At 34.3% G+C, this 19,184-nt stretch overlaps 2 protein-coding genes across 14 annotated transcripts in view; both read right to left on the bottom strand.

Annotated features, from left to right (window-relative positions):
* Positions 1 to 12,741, bottom strand: part of mnb (minibrain) — a 73,068-nt gene extending 60,327 nt beyond the window's left edge. Inside the window, exons 1-2 of one of the 13 annotated variants that reach the window (XM_073973755.1) lie at positions 12,526 to 12,741; positions 11,132 to 11,413 (exon numbers count right to left, since the gene is read on the bottom strand). The gene's annotated coding sequence lies outside the window, so the exon portion shown is untranslated. Of the gene's footprint in view, positions 1 to 11,131; positions 11,414 to 11,708 lie in introns of all 13 variants that reach the window. The other 12 variants (XM_073973758.1, XM_073973761.1, XM_073973757.1 and 9 more) reach the window with 12 other exon arrangements.
* A 2,575-nt stretch (positions 12,742 to 15,316) lies between these two features.
* LOC141396988 (uncharacterized) lies at positions 15,317 to 17,140 on the bottom strand. The gene is made up of 3 exons (XM_073972737.1): positions 16,904 to 17,140; positions 16,751 to 16,837; positions 15,317 to 16,694 (listed from the first exon to the last, which is right to left on the bottom strand). The coding sequence occupies exons 1-3, from the start codon at positions 16,961 to 16,963 to the stop codon at positions 16,512 to 16,514; spliced, it is 330 nt and encodes a 109-aa protein (XP_073828838.1). The 5' UTR covers positions 16,964 to 17,140; the 3' UTR covers positions 15,317 to 16,511.
* Between the last annotated feature and the right edge of the window lie 2,044 nt (positions 17,141 to 19,184).

Below are 19,184 nucleotides of genomic sequence, written 5' to 3'. Positions count from 1 at the left end.
TGGTGTAAGTGAGCAAACCGAGATATTGCAAAATTCAGTAATAAACCCAATTTTTCCATTTTTTGTAATCACGCTACAAGTTGGAATTTTGATCTGATGGTGACGAAATTTTTGGGGGGTAGATGGGGGCCCCACAGAGGAAGAAGCCTATTGATTTTGGTGATAGTCGGATAATATTTAGGGGTCGGAATGGGGAAAAACTCATTTGGAGACAAATTCAAAGTTTTATTCTTTGTGAATATATCGGCTTCTAGTAGTGGTATTCCAACGGCAAAGCCTGTAAATGGAAGAAGAAAATATTACGTTTACATTGGTGTAAAGCAGGTTGGCGAAGGTGGTCAAACAAGGGAGATACAACAATAGTCGATAATGCATCGAATTCTTCCATTTTTTGCAATCAAGCTACAGGTCGTAATTTTGATCGGATGGTCACGAAATTTTGGTTGCTTATAGGGATCCCAGAGAGAAAGAGGCATATTATTTTTGGTGGTAGTCGGATTATATTCCCTAAAAGAAAAGTTTAGCAGTGAAAAGCTTATGCAAAGGGGTAGTGGTGTAGGGTATCACATGGTCGGCCCCATCCCGACTATAGCCTTTGCTCACTTGTTAATTTTGTTTTGTCAGGTTCGCCTTTTAATTTCGTTTTTGTTAATTTTTTCATCATTGCCAAATAATCGTCAAACAAATGTCGAAAAATCATTTCTACCATAGGTACTATTTTACAACATACCTATTACATAAGATGTAAAATACAACGCAATGAAAGAATAAACGTATGCGGAATGGATTGGACTCGTGGTAGGTAACCTTCACAAAAATAGCTTATTTACATTTCTTTTCCAAATATTTACAACACGCGCTGATTTGAAATGATTTTACTTAAAAATTTAAATGTTTTTACTTTATTTCCATATTGTTGTTGTATGGGAACCTTTGTGTTATTGCTTTTGATTGGGATTGTTGTTTATTCATTCCAAAAGATTTTCAAGTGCGCAAATTACTTTAGGAGAAAAAGAAATAGCAAAAAAAACAAATTAAACAAAACGTCATAGATATTAGCCCACCCCCTTCAAAGAAGCAGCGAATTGATAGACGAAGGCAAGCAAACAAAGAATTATTAGCCTTCGTAATTGCTCGCAATTCAATTATTCAGCTGTAACGAACGAGTCGGCCCCTTTGTTGCAAAAATTGTGAAATTGTGAACAGAAGAATCGTTCCTGCGTCATATTATAAGTGTAAATGCCCACGTCATTATCATCATCACTGCACTTTACCCTGTGTAATATCGGCTGGCGCCTTTGGCGTCACGTGTTAGTTAGGCAACCAGAAATATCTACGTTTCGAAACCAATACCGCAAAATGCCTATCTAATTTTTCTTTTACAACAACGACAACAATGATAATTATCTATCCGGTTGCGTAGAACAGAAAAAAAGATGCAGTTGCATTGCGGTATAGCAGGGATGGTGGGTGGGTCGGTGGGTGGGTGTTTCAAAGAAGAGGTACCTACATAGAATATCAACAACAAACTTTGTAACGATGCAATGTTTGTTGTTTTCTTCCGGCAACAACGTCTGTATGTAAATATAATTATATTGAAAGCCACAACAACAATAACAACGATAACCAAACACAAGTGTTTACATGGGCCAGTGTAAACACAGAAACTATTTTTTTAACAGAAAATTTCCCAACAAATATCTACTTAGCGAAATAATAGTTATTATGTTGTTGTTGCAAACAAAATGATGGATTAAATCTTTGAATATTCCATTCCGGCAAAGAACTTTTGTCAACATTTCCTTAAAAAAAGCGAAAAATAAATACCAAAGTAAAGTCAACTTAAAATTAAAAAAAAAAAAAACTTTGTGCTATTTGATAAACCACAACGAAAATAGACTACGTACAGCAAGAAGAATAAATTAGGCGATAATTAGCATCACCTTTTCGGGCTATAACACTAGCCCTTGATGGATATTTTTAGCACAATGCAGCAAAACCACCAGACACTTGAAGTTCTCACAGTTTGTTGTTCAATTTTAGACCAATGTTTCTTTTTATACTTTAGTCCGTTTCCAATTCTAAAAAGCTCTTGGTAACGAAAGAAATAAATGAAACAAAAAACTAACCCAAAAAAAAACGAAACCGAATAATAATAACAAATCAAATCATAATAAAGAAATGTTTTAAGAAAAAGAACTGTGTTTGCTGTTGCTGTTTGTTTAAAACTTAAAGAGAGCATGACGTTTATAAGGTACAATGACCCACGGCAGGCACTGCTCCAACAACAAAATACATGGTAGCAAGCAAGGCAGTGACAGAAAGTAATACAAATAAATATCAAACACACAAGAGAATCCCACAGAAAAGTAACAACAACAACAATGCCAAACACTCTCTCTCACACATGACATCACAAACAAACGCAGACATACACTCGCAAACCCAGCGCCAGCAACAACCAATTCGACTAAAAAAAGTTAAGTACTCGAGAGATACAGATACAAAGCAACAACAAGGCAATTTCTAACGGCTATCGCAGATGTCTTCAAAAAAAAAAAAAAAAAAAAAAAAAAACAAAAACAACCAAACATGTTTGGATGGATGTATCCCCCCAAATATGAAAAATTTAAACAAATCAAAGTAAATATTGAAAAAGAAGACGGAACATATTTAAACATTTGTAAAATCTACAATCACACAAACAACACTCGGGCCACAGAAAGAAATAAAACAAACACGCGCTCGTCACAGGTACAATAAAACGAAGAAGAAGTGTGCTGCTTTGTGCTTCGTTATAAAAACTGCACACTCACTTTAATATTTAGAAAGCTTTCACAAAAGAAAGCACGAACAAAAACAAACAATAATAACATCATGACAACGATCTTTTTTTCGGACGGGGAGAGGGTTTGGGTTTCTATTCTTTGTCTTAGAAAACGAGAACCCGGGGTTTTCCGAGAGACATTTGTGAGCACAGTTCAAAGTAGCAGAAGAGAAGTTTGTCATCAGTGAATGAGATTTAATGCACAATTTCCCCCTTCAAATTGCCACACTGCGAGAGGACAAGTTCAAACAACAGTGTTGTTGTTTATTTTTTAACAAAGAATAATTTTGATTGGAAATTTTGCCAAGATCAAGTTACGGTTTGGTAAAAAAAAGTAAAATACAAGTGAACAAGTAAAAAAGTATCATTCGGCTTTGCCGACAGAGATATACCCTCAGCCTATGTGAATTGGAACTTTCATCTACGGACAGATCGAATGTACACAGTCTTACATAAGTATACGTACGCCCTATAAATCTCGGGTTTTAGAAAAACTAATGATATTTATGAAATTCCAAGTACACAGGTTTATTTCGTCTCACTAATAAACAATATTTAATACAACAAAAGTATATTCCATAATATAAATAACGGTAAATTTTACAAAAACCAAAAAATGATACTTACAAAAGTATACATACGCCCCAAGGAAATATGAGTATTATCGTACAATTTATGGAATTAGCAGCAAAATTTATACATTTTATTGTTTTGGCGAATGTGTTTGCATGTCCGAGATATATTTTAGAGAAAAAAAAATAATTTTTGGGTGTTAAGTGCCGTTATTTAATGCCAAACTTCTTGTATAGCACGTTAAAGCGGACCCTTGCTAATTTCTTTCCGTTTTAGGTATTTGAGTATACAAAAGCCACAATATTAGTGTCAGATTATAGATTTTGAGATCCTAGAAAGCTTTTTAGTTGCCCTTGTGCATAACACACCTTCCTGGGTGTCGATAAATTCACATTTTTCCTGGGATATCTCAGGAAGTTAATAGATTCCTCGGAATTCTTGGCTCAAATTACATACAGAAGACCTTGAATTGTGTTTTAATATGGCGTTATGTAATCCTTGGACACCAATTGAATAAGAAATGTACAATTATCCGATACTTTCCGACCCTATATTGACGGTAATGGTTATAATACGAAAACTACGTTGTTCACAGTGTAAATTTCATGCTTTTTGGTAGTGATTATATTTTGATGCTTTGGGAGCAGGTTTTTTACAGAATATTTCACATTTCTGATTCAATTGGTGTCCAAGGATTATATAACACCATATTAAAACACAATTCAAGGTCTTCTGTATGCAATTTGAGCCAAGAATTCCGAGGAAACTATTAACTTCCTGAGATATCCTAGGAAAATGTGAATTTATCGACACCCAGGAAGGTGTGTTATGCACAAGGTCTGATACTAATATTGTGGCTTTTGTATACTCAAATACCTAAAACGGAAAGAAATCAGCAAGGGTCCGCTTTAACGAGCTATACAAGAAGTTTGGCATTAAATAACGGCACTTAACACCCAAAAATTATTTTTTTTTTCTCTAAAATATATCTCGGACATCCAAACACATTCGCCAAAACAATAAAATGTATAAATTTTGCTGCTAATTCCATAAATTGTACGATAATACTCATATTTCCTTGGGGCGTATGTATACTTTTGTAAGTATCATTTTTTGGTTTTTGTAAAATTTACCGTTATTTATATTATGGAATATACATTTGTTGTATTAAATATTGTTTATTAGTGAGACGAAATAAACCTGTGTACTTGGAATTTCACAAATATCATTACTTTTTCTAAAACCCGAGATTTATGGGGCGTACGTATACTTATGTAAGACTGTGTATTTAGGGTCTTTTCTGAATTTTGTGGCACTTTTTGTTCAAACTAAAGTTCAAAAGTAAATTACGGAAGTGGATCTTATTTTGAGAGTCATATCTTTTTGATAGATATCGCGTCCACTAGTCATTTGAGTGGGTTATCGTACACCTGTTGGACCAGTATGCCAGGACTTGTCCACGGAAAATATAATTTGGCTGTAAACAGGACCACAAAGAACATCATCGGTATAAATTTCCAAAGGATCTCCGAACAGACCCTAAACTGCACTTGGACACAAATGTTGAACCGATATGGAGACCATTTTTGAAGTTAAACTAAGTCGGACAAAATATAACGAAGGCCAAATTTTGGACCAGAGAGCTATTGTGCTCTCCAGGGCTGTTTTCCCAAGAAGTATGGACTTGCCACTGAAAAAACTTTTACCGTCGTAATAGAGGCGGCGAATGCAAATTGCTTCAGCAAAAATCGAAGTGATTCGAGAGCAGGTCTTAAAGTGAACTTATCCGAAGTTTTGTGTGGGAGGTACCGGAAGGAGTAGAAAAATATTGTCCATATTCGAACCTGATCTATATCTGGTAGATATATTAGGACATGTAAAGTGTGGACCAAATTGGTTACTCCCTTCAAGAGCCGTCGTGCGCACAATGTTTTTGAACTTTTGTGGGGGAGGTACTTGAAGTAGTGGACCGATATGGCTTCTCTTCGAACTTAAACTAAGTTTGGACAAAATTTTACAAATTTTGGAACAAATCGGCAGATCCATTCTAGAGTTATACTGCGCTCCAACCACAACACACGGTGTTATAGGTTTTTTTTGGACCTTTATGATATTTTCTCAGGAAGTATGGACTTGCAGTTGATAAAACTTGTACCGTCGTATGAAGGGGAGTGATTACAAGTTTTTACAACAAAAATCAAAGCGATTCGAGAGCCGGTCCTAAGCTTAACTTTTCCGAAATTTTGTGTGAGCGGTAACCGAAGGAGTGGACCGATCGAGTCCATATCGGAACCTAATCTAAGCCTGGTAGGAATTTCACGATGTGCAAAGTATGGACCAAATCGGTTACTGCCTTCGAGAGTTATCGTGCTTACAAATTTTGCGAATATTTCTGAACTTTTGTGGAGAGGTACCGGAAGGAGTGGACCTACATATATAACCCATCTTCGAACTTAAACTAAGTTTGGATCAAATATTGCAAAAGCCAAATTTTGGATCAAATCGGTTCATCCGTTTGAGAGTTATCGTGCGCACCAGCCAGACAGACAGACAGACGGACAGACAGACAGACGGGCATTGCTAAATCGACTCCAAATTGTCTGAAACACATTTCGTCCAAACATACTTGGGGTCTAAAACCATTATTTCATTGAGGCGCATTTTGCCCGTATGAAAGTGTATATACCCTCTAAAGACTGAGGGTATATAATTTGAGATCGGACAACATTACTAAAAATATTCGTAAAATAATGCGAAAGTGAAAACACCAATTTAAATATTTAACAAAAAAATGTTTCCAAAAATTACCAAATCTAAGGTTTCTTCTTGAAAAACTGCCGAATTTGTGTTCGTTAATGAGTTGTCTATCCACTTTGGGAATTCATTGAGGATTTAATGAGCTTATTTAACCCAAAATTAAGGCTCCGTATGCTACACTCTATTGGAACTGGTTCGCCTATTTTTAGTAAATCTTGATTTTTCTTCGAAGATTTTATCCGAGCTTTTTTTCTTAAAATGGAACCAAAAATGTTATAAGGGTTGATATCAGGATTTTGGCCCGAAGTATATATCAGTTTAGTGTCGTAACAACGCAAAGTGAAACGATGCAAAGCGAGATCTGGGTTTATTATATTAAAATTGGTAGGTTTGGCCTCGGAGTACGTTTTGCATGCCAGTCAAACCTCTTGCATAGCGCATGTGTTCCCACCAACTGCCGATGTTACGAAGTTTATTGGCCTCAGTAAGATGCATATTTTTTGTTAGTAGCTGCAATCATGAGGCCCCATGCAAACATTATTATGCACAAAAATATCAGAGAAATAAATATCCTTCCTAAAGACTATGTCAAAGGAAATTTTAAGATCTAATGAAGCTTCAGGCCAAATGGAAAGGATGACTTCCGTATCGTCAGTTTCTTTACAAATGATTGAAAATTGGTGAAGTATTATGTTTTTAACGCCGTTGTATTTAGCAACTGCGAAGCTACATGTTTCAAAACGCAGGTAAAAAACAAACATGTATCATTTTTTGTGATACATTTAGTTGCATTTTCGACAAACAATGTATGAGTGTGCAACTGAAATATTTTGACGAAGTTTAAACAACCCATAGCAAATGACGATACGGAACTCAGCCAAAATCTACTTATAACTTAAGAAAAACAAAACTTCTAACTAATACCCTAGACAGACGGCATCGTTAATTTGCATTAACTGCCTTAATTCAATTTAATTCATGCAATATCCACTTCCTTAATGCACAACATCAAATTGAATTTAAAGGGCATTTAGGTATTTCAATATGGCAATACCGTAGAAGAGAGCCCATATTCATATGAGGGAGAGCGCATATTCATGCTCTGAGACACAAGGAAAACAAAAAATACAGGGCAAACAACAACAAAACAGCAATCAGCTGTTTCGTAAATGCGGAAACTGTCGTCTGTCAGGTTAAAATTAAATGCACATCTTAATGTAAATTAACGCTGCCATCTGCATAGGATATTAAGTTCAAAATTTATTGACTCTTTTTTAGAACTTTTATAAAAAGATAGCTTCCATATCTGAGTTTTTTCCTACATGTAACTGCAATAAACTTGATCGGTTATTGATGTTGTAACAAAGCCCAGGTTCAAAAATGCTAGAACCTGGACAGGCTGCAAGCGTAAAGAATCAGTAGATAGGTGAGTGGGTTTAGCTGGGAAATTAAACAAATGCAGAGTTGTGGGGTCCCAACCACATGCTGGACCATTGTTGGGTATTGTGCCGTCAATTTGGGCCCAATACGAATCGAGGCGGCTGCATAGTCCGGATCTTAACAGAGCCAAAACCAGTCATGTTTGCCTTGGCTGGTGGCGTTTATCTGCTGAGATATATTGGGAAGTTGTCAGATTATGGCATTCACACTGTACCTGTGTACTGCATGCGCCACTGCATCGGTGTGAGTGCTATTCAAGCCTGCCTGACAGCCACGTTGATCTAGAGGATCTGGCTTCGACCTTTCTCTCTCCCCAGATCATGAAGATCTCTCGATCGTGACGGGAATGCGGTAAAACACAAGAAGGTACTGCATCGACAACATCTTGTTATGCAGATGTACCGGAAAAACTTCGTCACTCATGAAGATGGTGATAATGTGTGATAGAACATCTCAAAAATTGGAATAAATTGCAAATTGCCCAGTTCTTGTCCACTGATACCAAAATATTCTGTATGGGCATACATTCATGTTTGTTCCATAAGCTGAACTAAGAAAAGATTTCCGACAACTTCGATCTAAAATCAACCGATATCAGCCATCACTCGGTAAAGGTCCATCGGTGTATCGAGCTACTGTAACTGCGCATGCCTCAATTATCCATCATCATGACCGACAGTGGTGGCCAACTTTAGGGACACTTTCGAGTGATGTCAAAACTTACTGACATTCCCCTTATGTGGCGGAACGACGTCCTACTTTTTCTAAAAATGCTTTTACACGAGAATTGTTTTGTATTTAGTCAGTTAATATTGAATTCAGCTGATTTAATGATTACAAATTTACAAATTTGAGAAACTATCCCAGTCCGAAAAGAATAATTTTAGGACTTCTTAAATAATATCAATACTTCGGGTTAAATGCTTAAAACCATTAGGGTAATAGTAAGCTTGTGGAAATAAAATTACAGAAGTAAGGCCAATGTAACAACAAATGTGTGATGTGAACAATAAGTGATGCGAACAGTTAATTAAAAGTACTAAGGCCCTGTATCCGCCTGCACCGCCTGCATATTATTCGAAATTCTCTCCTATCGTCAACAAGATGTTTTTTTAATGCATGAGAACTGATCTTTGTCAATATAATTTTTTGAAAATTTAAAGCGTGCGTCATACCTGCATTGGCCAATGATGTTGCCGGGAAGTTCAATAAACGAAACAAGTTTGACAGATGAATGAAAAAACGCATTAATGCTGATTCACAAAGCGAAGAATGTGGCAAAAATACCGTAAAGTCAATTACATTACAATAAGTCACAACAAAAGCGTACAATGAATATGGCGGAAGTAAAAACTTTTTTAATTTAAAGAAAGAGAAATTTAAGTAAAAACTTACATATTAAAAATAAGCGACATTTCATACAAAACAAGCGGGTTGGAGTCAAAGGAAGCGGTTCTATCCTTGATATCATACACTCCACGTCCGTAAAATATAACACCTAAACTTATTTTAACATTAGCTTATTTATCCCGAAACGAATGAGTATACTTGTTTTATCTTGTAGGAATTTAAAGTCGATAGTGTGTATCAAACGATAATGTATGATCAAAAAAAATATGTTTCTAGCTCTTCACGAAATGATTTTCTGATCATTTTTCCGATAGTACTATGAAAAATAGGCATTTATTTTTAGTCATCAGGATAGAACATTAATTTTATTTTCGCGAATTTTTGAGATATTACGCCGAATTTTCTTTCAGTCGATAAAGCAAGGCTTTTTAATCATTTTTCACCAAAGAAAAACCACAAATAATTCCGCGGACACCGAAATAACAGTGTAAATGGTTTAAATTGACAGATAATTGAAACATCTCGGAATATTAATAGGAGTCGCGAAGTTATATCATATTTTTCCACAATAATATAGAATATGACACAAACTCGGCGGATACGAGTGCATCGGATGCTGATAAGATGAAACATTTTTAATTTATTCCAAAAACCTTGATTTTTTGGTCAATAACATGATTTTCCACGAACAAGTCGGACGTTGAAAGGTTTGGGAATATGCTGCACATTCAGAGGAAGGTAATATGGGATGAAAACATCCGCTGTTTGAATACACTGAAGGAAATCTTAGCACGTTTTTCAAAAGATGGACTAACAGCATTGAATGTGGAAGGCATTGACTGGGGACACAAATATTTAATATCCTCTTTCTTAAATAATATTTCCGTGGAATTATTCATAAAAAGTATCCCCAATAAGACTCCATTATACGAAGTTAAGAGTGATCATTATGGTACCCGTGTGCTTACAGTGGCAAATTAACGAAGGCTACAAATATTAAATATCATACATCTCAAAGAGTTCAAGGAGTAACCTCATCACGTTACCAAGAAAGGAATAAGGCTTGTGGGCACAGAAACCTTAAAAGATTCATATTTTCCTAGGAGTTGTTTCTGTTGTAGCAGGATAGATTTGATGCTGGGTCGTCACCCGTTGGCGGAAACACTTTTCGTTTAGGGGTGAATCCGGTACGAAAGGCTGATATAAACACATGGAAAACATTACTGCTCTAATGGGTACTTTACACGATACGTTATTTTACATATGTGCTGTCACTTTGCATATACATTTTGTATATAAAAAGTGACAACCCATATCTAAAAAACATATCCTGTAAAGTACCCATTGCGATAAAATTGAAGAAAATAAATTATAATTACTCTTACCCCCTATTTTTATAACTATTTTTTGTTCGTTTGTCTGTCTATATTCGTAATAATTTTGGCATCCATAGCTCAGCCCCTAGATGACATACAGACCTAATTCTTCGTAGACACGTTCTATATATAGTTAAGAATTCCTCATTCAAAAATCAGCGCTCCACTTTTGCGCTAAGGCGAGTAAATCGATCTACAAAATTTGACAATTCGTGTGAGAACAATAATTTTTTTACAAAAACAGGGGGTTAAAGTTAAATTCTTTACCTCCAATTTTACGTAATACCTAGGATAAGAGTCTTAGAAGACCACCTCCACATACCATACCAAACCTACCATATCCTAAGCTACACCAGAAATACTGAAAGTGTAGAAATCGACATTATTATATATTAATGCATTAATTTACTGCAAATTTTCTTCTCATATGGGCCGCTAAGTCTTCTCATTTTTTCTTTAACTGAGAGGTCATTCTTGTTTTCTATGAAAAGATCAATTGTACTCCATTGAAATATCTCTTGAGGTCTTCTATCATATATCCTGCAGATCATCAATAAAAAGAATACAAACAGCTATTCGTAAATACAGTATAATCCAGATAATTCGTAATTCAAGTGACCGGCAATTTGTTTACGAATTATTAAGCTTCTCCAGTTATCGGGGTTAAAATACGAAGGAAAGCGTTTCAAGAGACCAACAGCTTTATAAATTTTTGAGATTTTATATTCCTCGGGACACGAATTATTGTGATTCTACAGTATATAGAAACATTAAAGAATATAAAAATCATTCAATTTTATCTACTTACATTTCATTTGAAACTTGTTTTGGTTAGTCCTTTATTGTGAACGTAGAAATTCCGTTTGTTTTGCAGATATTAATTCGTAGCATTTTCATTTGTATTCAAATTTAACAAACAAAAAATTAAATGTATTTTGTTTTTGTTGTTATTGTGTTGCTGTAGTTGTTCTTGTTGTTGTCTGTGATGATGGCAATAACACAAAACTAAACAGAAACGAAAAAATATAATAATGAAACGTTGTTATTTGAGTTCTTTTGTCTGTTCGTTAAAGTTGTTGTGTTGTTGTTTCTGGAAGGGGAGCAGGGAAGAAAAAAAATAAACAAAGAGAGCAAAACACACACCGACAACAGAAAAAAAATAAATTAAGAAAACTCTTCGAAAAGAGAACAGAGCGGAAATAAGGAATCCAACGTCACGTCGTTATTTTTGTCGGTTGTGTGGGAACAGTTCGTTCGTTGTTGTTTTTTTTTTCTTTTTTGGAACAAAACAAGGTGTAGTAGCAAGAAATGAAATGTCTGTTTGTTTGTATTGCTGCTTTCTTTGTTACTTGTTTGATTAAATTTGTATAATTTTTATTTTTTACGTTGAATAACAACAAAAGTGCCGAAATGCCAAACTCTGGTTTTTGGCTTGTCTCTTCTACAAAATCAAGCTTCTCATCTGCTACAACAACAAAAGAGAAGAGAGCACAACGCCATCCAAAAAACGACGGCAACAACAATAATGATGATGATGAAGATATTAGACTCCAATATGACTTGTGTGTATGCTAAATATTTGCAGTCAAACTAAGCCTTCAGCAGACGTCGGCAGCTCAGTTACGACAGCAGCACTGCAAACAACAGCGCTACCGGCAGCAAACACATTTTTTGCACAAAAACACTATCCCCTTCATTCTTTGTGATTCTTCATTTCTTTTAATTTATTTCTGTATAATTTGTTAATAATAATTTTTATTTAAAGGCTTTACTTAAACACTTTCTTTTGTCTCCGTTATTAAGTTTAATCTTTTTGCTATATTCACATTGCTGGGCGCGACGTTTGTCGTCTTGATGGAGGGGGAGACATACATACACCACACAGCAGAGAGAGCGACCGCAACGGACAAGGAGAAACACAAACGCACACTCACACACATGAAATGTACTGTCCGCTTTAACAAATTTCCGATTTTTTCTTTTCGTTATTGTGTTATTTTACATTTCATGGATTTTTATATATTTGAGTAATTTTTTATTTTTGGATACGCACATAGCATAGCCAGCGGCATTAAATTACTTTGCTTTCCGATTTCAATTTTTCTTTTACCATGGATTGATTTGCTTTTGAGAATGAATGGAGAAAAAAGAACGAACACAAAAAAATACAGCCTTTTTCCCAGCCGTATATTTGATTTTTACCACTATATTTTACTCATTTCGAAACAAATGCAGTTGAACATTTTGTTTTCATTTATTGTATTTACTTTTTTCGCCGTTTACTATTAATTATTTTATTTTAAAAATATTTTATTCTTACAAAGTTTTTCGACGCGACTTTACTTTTAACTTTTTACACACACACTCGCACAGCACCACAGTACAGAGCCGATTGGCTGTAACGCAAAGCCGAATGCCGCCGTGTTTTCGGGCTATCATTTAAGAATGATTAGCTAGAACCACGTCATCATTTATGGTGATTGGCCTAAGCTCTCATTTCCGGATGATTAGTTTACCCCATGAAAACACATACAACGTTTGAGTAAAGTTTCTGGTAGAAGAATAAAAGACAAAATGCTGCCAAGTTTCAATTTTTCTTTATTCTTCTACCAGAAATGACACAAAGCTTTCTCTAACGTTGGATGTGTCTTCAGCTTTACTTAGGTAGATGCCTCAGCCCAGCTGATCGAATGTAAAACGTCAAAAACTAGGAATTCGCCTTGAAAAATGAAAACAAAAAACCATATGATTCGGTAAGTAAGTCCCGGGCCACACTAGAGTAATTTCAATGAAATTTTTACATGAAACTTTGCATTTTTTGGGAAAAATTCATAATTTCGAGAAACTAGTGTACACGGTTCCATGTGTTCTGCAATTTTGCTTTGTTGCAATATTCGAATGAAACAAACAGACCGTTCTATTTTATATTTTCTTTTACTTTCATGTCAAAATTTCAGTGAAATTACTCTTAGTGTGGCCCGGGGCTAAGAGATAGCAGTCTCTTCACATTGCCTGCGTGGCAAGATATGGAATGTTTTTATTTCGTGCCATATGACATTGATATATAGTGTAAACTACCTCTAACATATGGGTAGGGATTTGAAGTGTTCGACGATATTTATGACAGAGATGGTGTGCTGCCAAGTTTAACGGTCAGAAAGTTGTAAACGTCGAAAACGTCATATACCCGTAGAAAACGTTTAAAAAGAAAACGTTTAAAAATGTATTTCACCAGCATATTTTTAACTTCATATTAATTGTGCAAACCTGTATTTGTTATTAAAGAGCCTCTGTACCTTTTTCGACAAAAAATACATATTTGGTCTGTTCCTTTACTTTTGAAAATGGTAAAACCGGCAAAAGTAGTAAAAGCTGTAAACTGCTCCCATATGAGTTGTATGGTGTCAGAAGTAAAGGAACGCTTTTCGAGTAAAAAGTGGTAAAACTTGAAGATTCTTGCACGTAAAGGAACAGAGCTATTTTTTTATTAATATTGTAATTTTTAAAATAACTGAAATAATTGAACAATAAATTGGATTACGCACTTAGCACGCCATCTACAATATATTATGAACACTAACATTTCATTACCTTGCGTTTACACATGGCAGGACAGTTGAGCACATGTATTGATTGTCAAAAACCCAAAACTTGCCTGTTGCCAGTTGTAAAATTATGAATGAAAATCATCGATTTATTTTGTTTATTGAGTTACCGACAAATATCGGTAAAATTAAAATGCTTAAAAATTCGGTAATTAATGATATTCCAGCAAAAATTTGAATCCGCGGATGCAGTCGAATCACTACAAGTGTACAGTACAGTGCCGTTGGAGTACATCTTTTCCTATGAATTCGCTTTAGATTTTTACAAGGATGCACTCTATTTTGCTTCCACAGCACACAGCTAGGATCTACCATTTTTCCGTTCCTTTACTTTTCGGGTAAAAATGTTCATGAGAGAGCAATTTTGAACAATTGTGACACTTTTCTCTTTTACCACTCTTACCATTAAAAAAGTAAAGGAATAAAGCTTTTATAAGAGTTGCTGTAGAGATCCCTACAGAAAAAAAAAAACGTTGGTTGATCCCTACACATTTCTTCAAAAGATAAACGAGAGTGTATACATTTCGAAGAATTTGTTAAAAACTAAAGAAATATGTAACTTAAGTTGCGAACATTTTTGTGGTAATTCACGAGACGGAAATGTTTAATAGAGTGAAGTGCAGTTGGATTCCATGTCGAAATCTGAACTAGTGATGGGAAGGAAACATCAAAACCTTTAGGATTATGAAGCAAAATCAGATGCGTTTGGATTAATTGAAAAACGGAGGAAGTAAGCACAAATGTGATTGAATTTAATGGAAACTTTTTTAATTTGTGTTTATATAATAAAGTTCTTCGTGTTTTACACAAATAATAAATGCATTTTATTTATTCTGGGATATTTCGCAATGGCTTGCATTTTTATTGCATCTTTAGACAGGCTAAAAATGCAATCCGAAGAGTGCCTTTAAATTCAATCCAAAACACTACATCAAAAGCTGTGATTTGGTTCGAAAATGGAGTGCATCCTAGCTGTGTGCTGTGGAAGAAAAATAGAGTGCATCCTAGCTGGGCGCTCTCTTGTAAAATTCATAAGTGAATTCATTGGAAAAGATGTACTCCAACGTCAAATGTACTGTACACTTGTAGTGATTCAACTGCATCCGCGGATGCAAACTTTTTGCTGGGTAACTCCAATTGCACAACTTCCAAATTTGTTGCTGGGCGTTTTCAGTTTTTACAATTAAACTAATAGTACGTTTATATTTACGAAATCGAGTGGATATCAACTGTCAATTCCTTTGCGTATACGTCAACTGAAAACTCATCTGAAATCCATTGGATTTCATTTGACTTATAAGCAATGGAATTGACAGTTGAAATCCACTCGATTTCCTAAATGTGGATTTCATTAATGTAAACGTACTATAAAAGAGTAAACAATACAATTAATTGAATGTATGTTACCCTCCGTTTACACATGCAAGTGACAGTTCGAAAAATACCAATACACTCACTGCCGAGAAAATTTCGTTGTCAGTAATCAATGCAAGTGCTTTGAAAGTAACTTCAAATTTTTTCCTAGCGTTTACACATGCAAGTGTCAGTTTGAAAAAAAAAGATGAAGTTTCGAATATAATATGTATACACAACTGTTTGCTAGTTACTTGCATGTGTAATCGTCGGGTTTGAACAAATTGAAATTTCGACTATAATATGTATACACTAGTGTCTGCAAGTTACCAACATGTGTAATCATGGGGTAAGTATTTATATTTTTTCATTTATTGGATTTATATATTCGTATCGATGGTTATGGGATTTTGATAAGCATAATGTTTAAGAAAATATGTATGAGAGTATGTAGTTTATTTACTTTGCAATAATGTTTATATTTATATCTATATAAATAACATACAATATACTGATGTTTACTTTTCTTTTACAACAAATTAATGGAGGGAAATGGGAAAACTAAAATAAGAAATATTAATCTCAATTTAAATGTTCATTTTCTTTTAAAGTTTTTCATGTATTTCTTTTATACATTTCACTGCTTGCATTTTTTTGTGTGTTTCATATCAATGAATCAGTCTATCAAATGAATATTATTTTGTATTTAGTAAATTATATAATTGCTTTGTTTTTATTTTAACTTACAACTAAATACATACATACATGTTCAAATTAGAAATTAATATATTTATTCTAAGTAATTGGACATGTGGGGTTATTTGAAGCGTGTATGTTTTAATAGATTTGGAAACAAACTGTAAGAAATACCTATTTACATCGTATTTGGTTTTCTTTGTTTCTGTTCTAATGGGGGATCTTTAGAGGCTTTAGAAGCGTTTTTTTCCCTGTTGTGGGCATTGATTTGAATAAAATAATCAAAGCCATCGACGACATTCCAATACATTTCATTAGGAATTTCAACAACCTTTAAGAAATTATAAGTTCAAATAATACACCACAGCCTACAGTACGTTTAAGGATAAACATACTTGGCTATGTTAAAATTATTTCTTGCAAGGATCAATTAGATTTTCTACATTTACATGCTTATAACTTTGTTAACAGCACTTACACAACTAAGTGTTTTCCATTAGAAAACCCCCGAATAATTGCTCCAACCGTCTGGGCTTAGGTACAACAATGGTAACTGGTTTGTCCACCTCCAGCATTGCTGGAAACATTTCTCACAACATAATCATTGTAGATTAAAGAATTCGACGAGGATGTCTTGCTGTAGTTGGTGTGAATTTGTTGTGATGTGTTGTCAATGGAATGAATTGTTTTGCACGAGAATTGTCTATGATTGGAGTCCTGAAAAAACAGGACATTAGCAAATGTGAAAAGTCAATAGAATTGTGTCAACTTACCTTTGGTTGAATGGGAAAACAACACCATAAAATGAAAGCAACAAAAGCCACAAAAGTACCCACCAGCAAAATAAAATCTTCGATTGTCTATAATTAAACAAACGCGCAAAATATTTTCACTTTTGCAACATTATTAATTTCTATAGAACTTACCGGTTCCTCCCCAAGTAGAACAAAATTTATTAAGTAGGAAAAATCGTCAAATGGAGTCATTTTTATAGAGATTTCCTAAAATGTGATTAGTTGAGATTTGGTAATAGGTATCTATTGCACTATTTCAATAATTTATTGTCTGATTGCCCCACAAATTTATTTGCAGGAACGGCAACAAACGCTTCAATAAACCTAAATAATTGTCGACTTTTTGTTTGCAATGTCAAATAAGACATCTGAGACATACACTCCCTCTCTCTAACTCTCTGGCTCTCATTTGATAGTTTATCCTGTAATGACAGATGTTGATATCCTTTGTTTACATTGCAAAAGGGGAGAGTTGACAACGTAGATATATGTTAGGGGATGTTTTTATCCGTTAATTTAAATTGTTGTTTTCTTTGGATTCTAATTTTTCAAGCAAAGAAAGTTAGTCGGAAACGCAAATCCTTTTATATAACAAAACCTAAATATGACTCCTTCTCATCTGTTCGTGATGCATGGTCCATGCATGTACATACATTAGAAATTAACCACACATTAAGCACACTAGCATGATTTAAATGAAATAATTTCATGAAATTAGACGTTCTTAAATTGAGTTTTCCACTGCTGCAAATTCATAATATTACTTTAGTAAGAACTCGATCTAAGAACGCCTAATTTCATTATTTTTTTCAATGAAATCACTTTAGTGTGGACCAAGACTAAGCAACTAAAAAAAAGAGATGTGGTTAGACAATAACTTTCACTTGAGAGGATGTTTCCATTAAAAATATTAGTTTGACTGTGACAATATCTACCTAGCAAAAAAAAAAATTTTGGAAGTTGTGCAATTGGAGTTATGATTTCACAACACCTTTCGATGTAGTCCAACAGATTTATGTTCGATACATTTTATAAGTAGTTGCTGTAGAGATCCCTACAGAAAAAAAACCAGTTGGTTGATCCCTACACATTTCTTCAAAAGACAAACGAGAGTATACATTTCGCAGAATTTGTTATAAAATAAAGAAATAAAAACTTAAGTTGCGAAAATTTTTAATGGAGCGGAGTTGGAGTCCATGTCGAAAGATGAACTAGTGATGGGAAGGCAACATAAAAAACCATTTGGATGATGAAGCAAAATCAGATGCGCCTGTATTAAATTGAGAACGGAGGAAATAAGCTCAAATTTAATGGAAACTTTTTTTTAAATTTGTGTTTATATAATAAATTTGTGTTTATATAATAAATATATGATCTGGAACAGAAACTGCAAGAAGCTACTACTTTTTACTACTATAACATTTTTTCCTTTATATTCCCGAAAAAAGAGTAAAAATTAGTAGATTCTTGCAGTACTGGAACACACCCATAATAAAGTTCTTTGAGTTATTGTTTTACAAGAATAAAATGCACTTTATTTATTTTGGAATATTCCGCAATGGCTTGCATTTTTATTGCATCTTTAGACTGACTAAAAATGCAATCCGAAAAGTGCCTTTAAATTGAATTCAAAACACTACATCAAAACCTGTGAATGGAGTGCATCCTAGCTGCGCGCTCCCTTGTAAAATTCATAAGTGAATTCATAGAAAAAGACCCAGCAAAAATTTTTGGAAGTTGTGCATGTGGAGTTATGATTTCACAACATCCTTCGATGCAGTCCACACGAAGTTATGAAAAATGCAATCCGTTGGATACAATTTATAAGCAGTTGCTTTATAGATCACTACAAAAAAAGAGTTTGTTGATCCCTAAACGCCGCTGGAGAAATAATAGGTCTGCTCGATAATTTCGCAAGTAAAAAGTATTTGCAAGTTCTTGCAACTGTTTCTCATTTCTCTTTCATTGAACAAGTTTGTTATCGAACAGCATTTTGTAAAAGTTTGTACAAATTTGTACAAACTTTTGAGTTATCGTACAGGCCTAATATGTGTGTTCGTTTACTTACCCCCAGTTTTTGTAAAAATTTTTATTCTTCTCACACGAATTGTCAAATTTTGTAGATCGATTTACTCGCTTTAGCGCAAATGTAGAGCGTTGATTTTTAAATGAGGAATCCTTAACGATATATGGAACGGGTATACTAAAAATTAGATGTGTATGTCATCTGGGGGCTGAGCTATGAATGCCTAAATTATTACGAATATAGACGAACGAACAAAAATAAGTTACAAAAACTGGGAGTTACAATTTGTACAAATTGTTACTGGATGTTATTCGTTTACTCTACAGTACAATGCAAAAGACCTTAGTCGATTACAAGAAGTTGCTGGACTTGTAAAAATTTTTACAA

This window comes from Musca autumnalis, unplaced genomic scaffold (genome assembly GCF_047663935.1).
Source record: "Musca autumnalis isolate F117 unplaced genomic scaffold, ASM4766393v1 scaffold_3, whole genome shotgun sequence".
NCBI classification, from domain to species: Eukaryota; Metazoa; Arthropoda; class Insecta; order Diptera; family Muscidae; genus Musca; species Musca autumnalis.
The sequence above is the reverse complement of the archived record's forward strand: the minus strand, read 5'-3'. Positions and strand labels throughout refer to the sequence as shown.

What these genes read in the sequence shown, in the direction of transcription:
- LOC141396988 (XM_073972737.1), bottom strand. Translation starts at nt 16,963, where the DNA reads ATGACTCCATTTGACGATTTTTCCTACTTAATAAATTTTGTTCTACTT. An exon ending in TTCTACTTGGGGAGGAACCG is followed by an intron (nt 16,838 to 16,903) that starts GTAAGTTCTATA and finishes GTTTAATTATAG; the next exon opens with ACAATCGAAGATTTTATTTT. An exon ending in GTTTTCCCATTCAACCAAAG is followed by an intron (nt 16,695 to 16,750) that starts GTAAGTTGACAC and finishes CTGTTTTTTCAG; the next exon opens with GACTCCAATCATAGACAATT.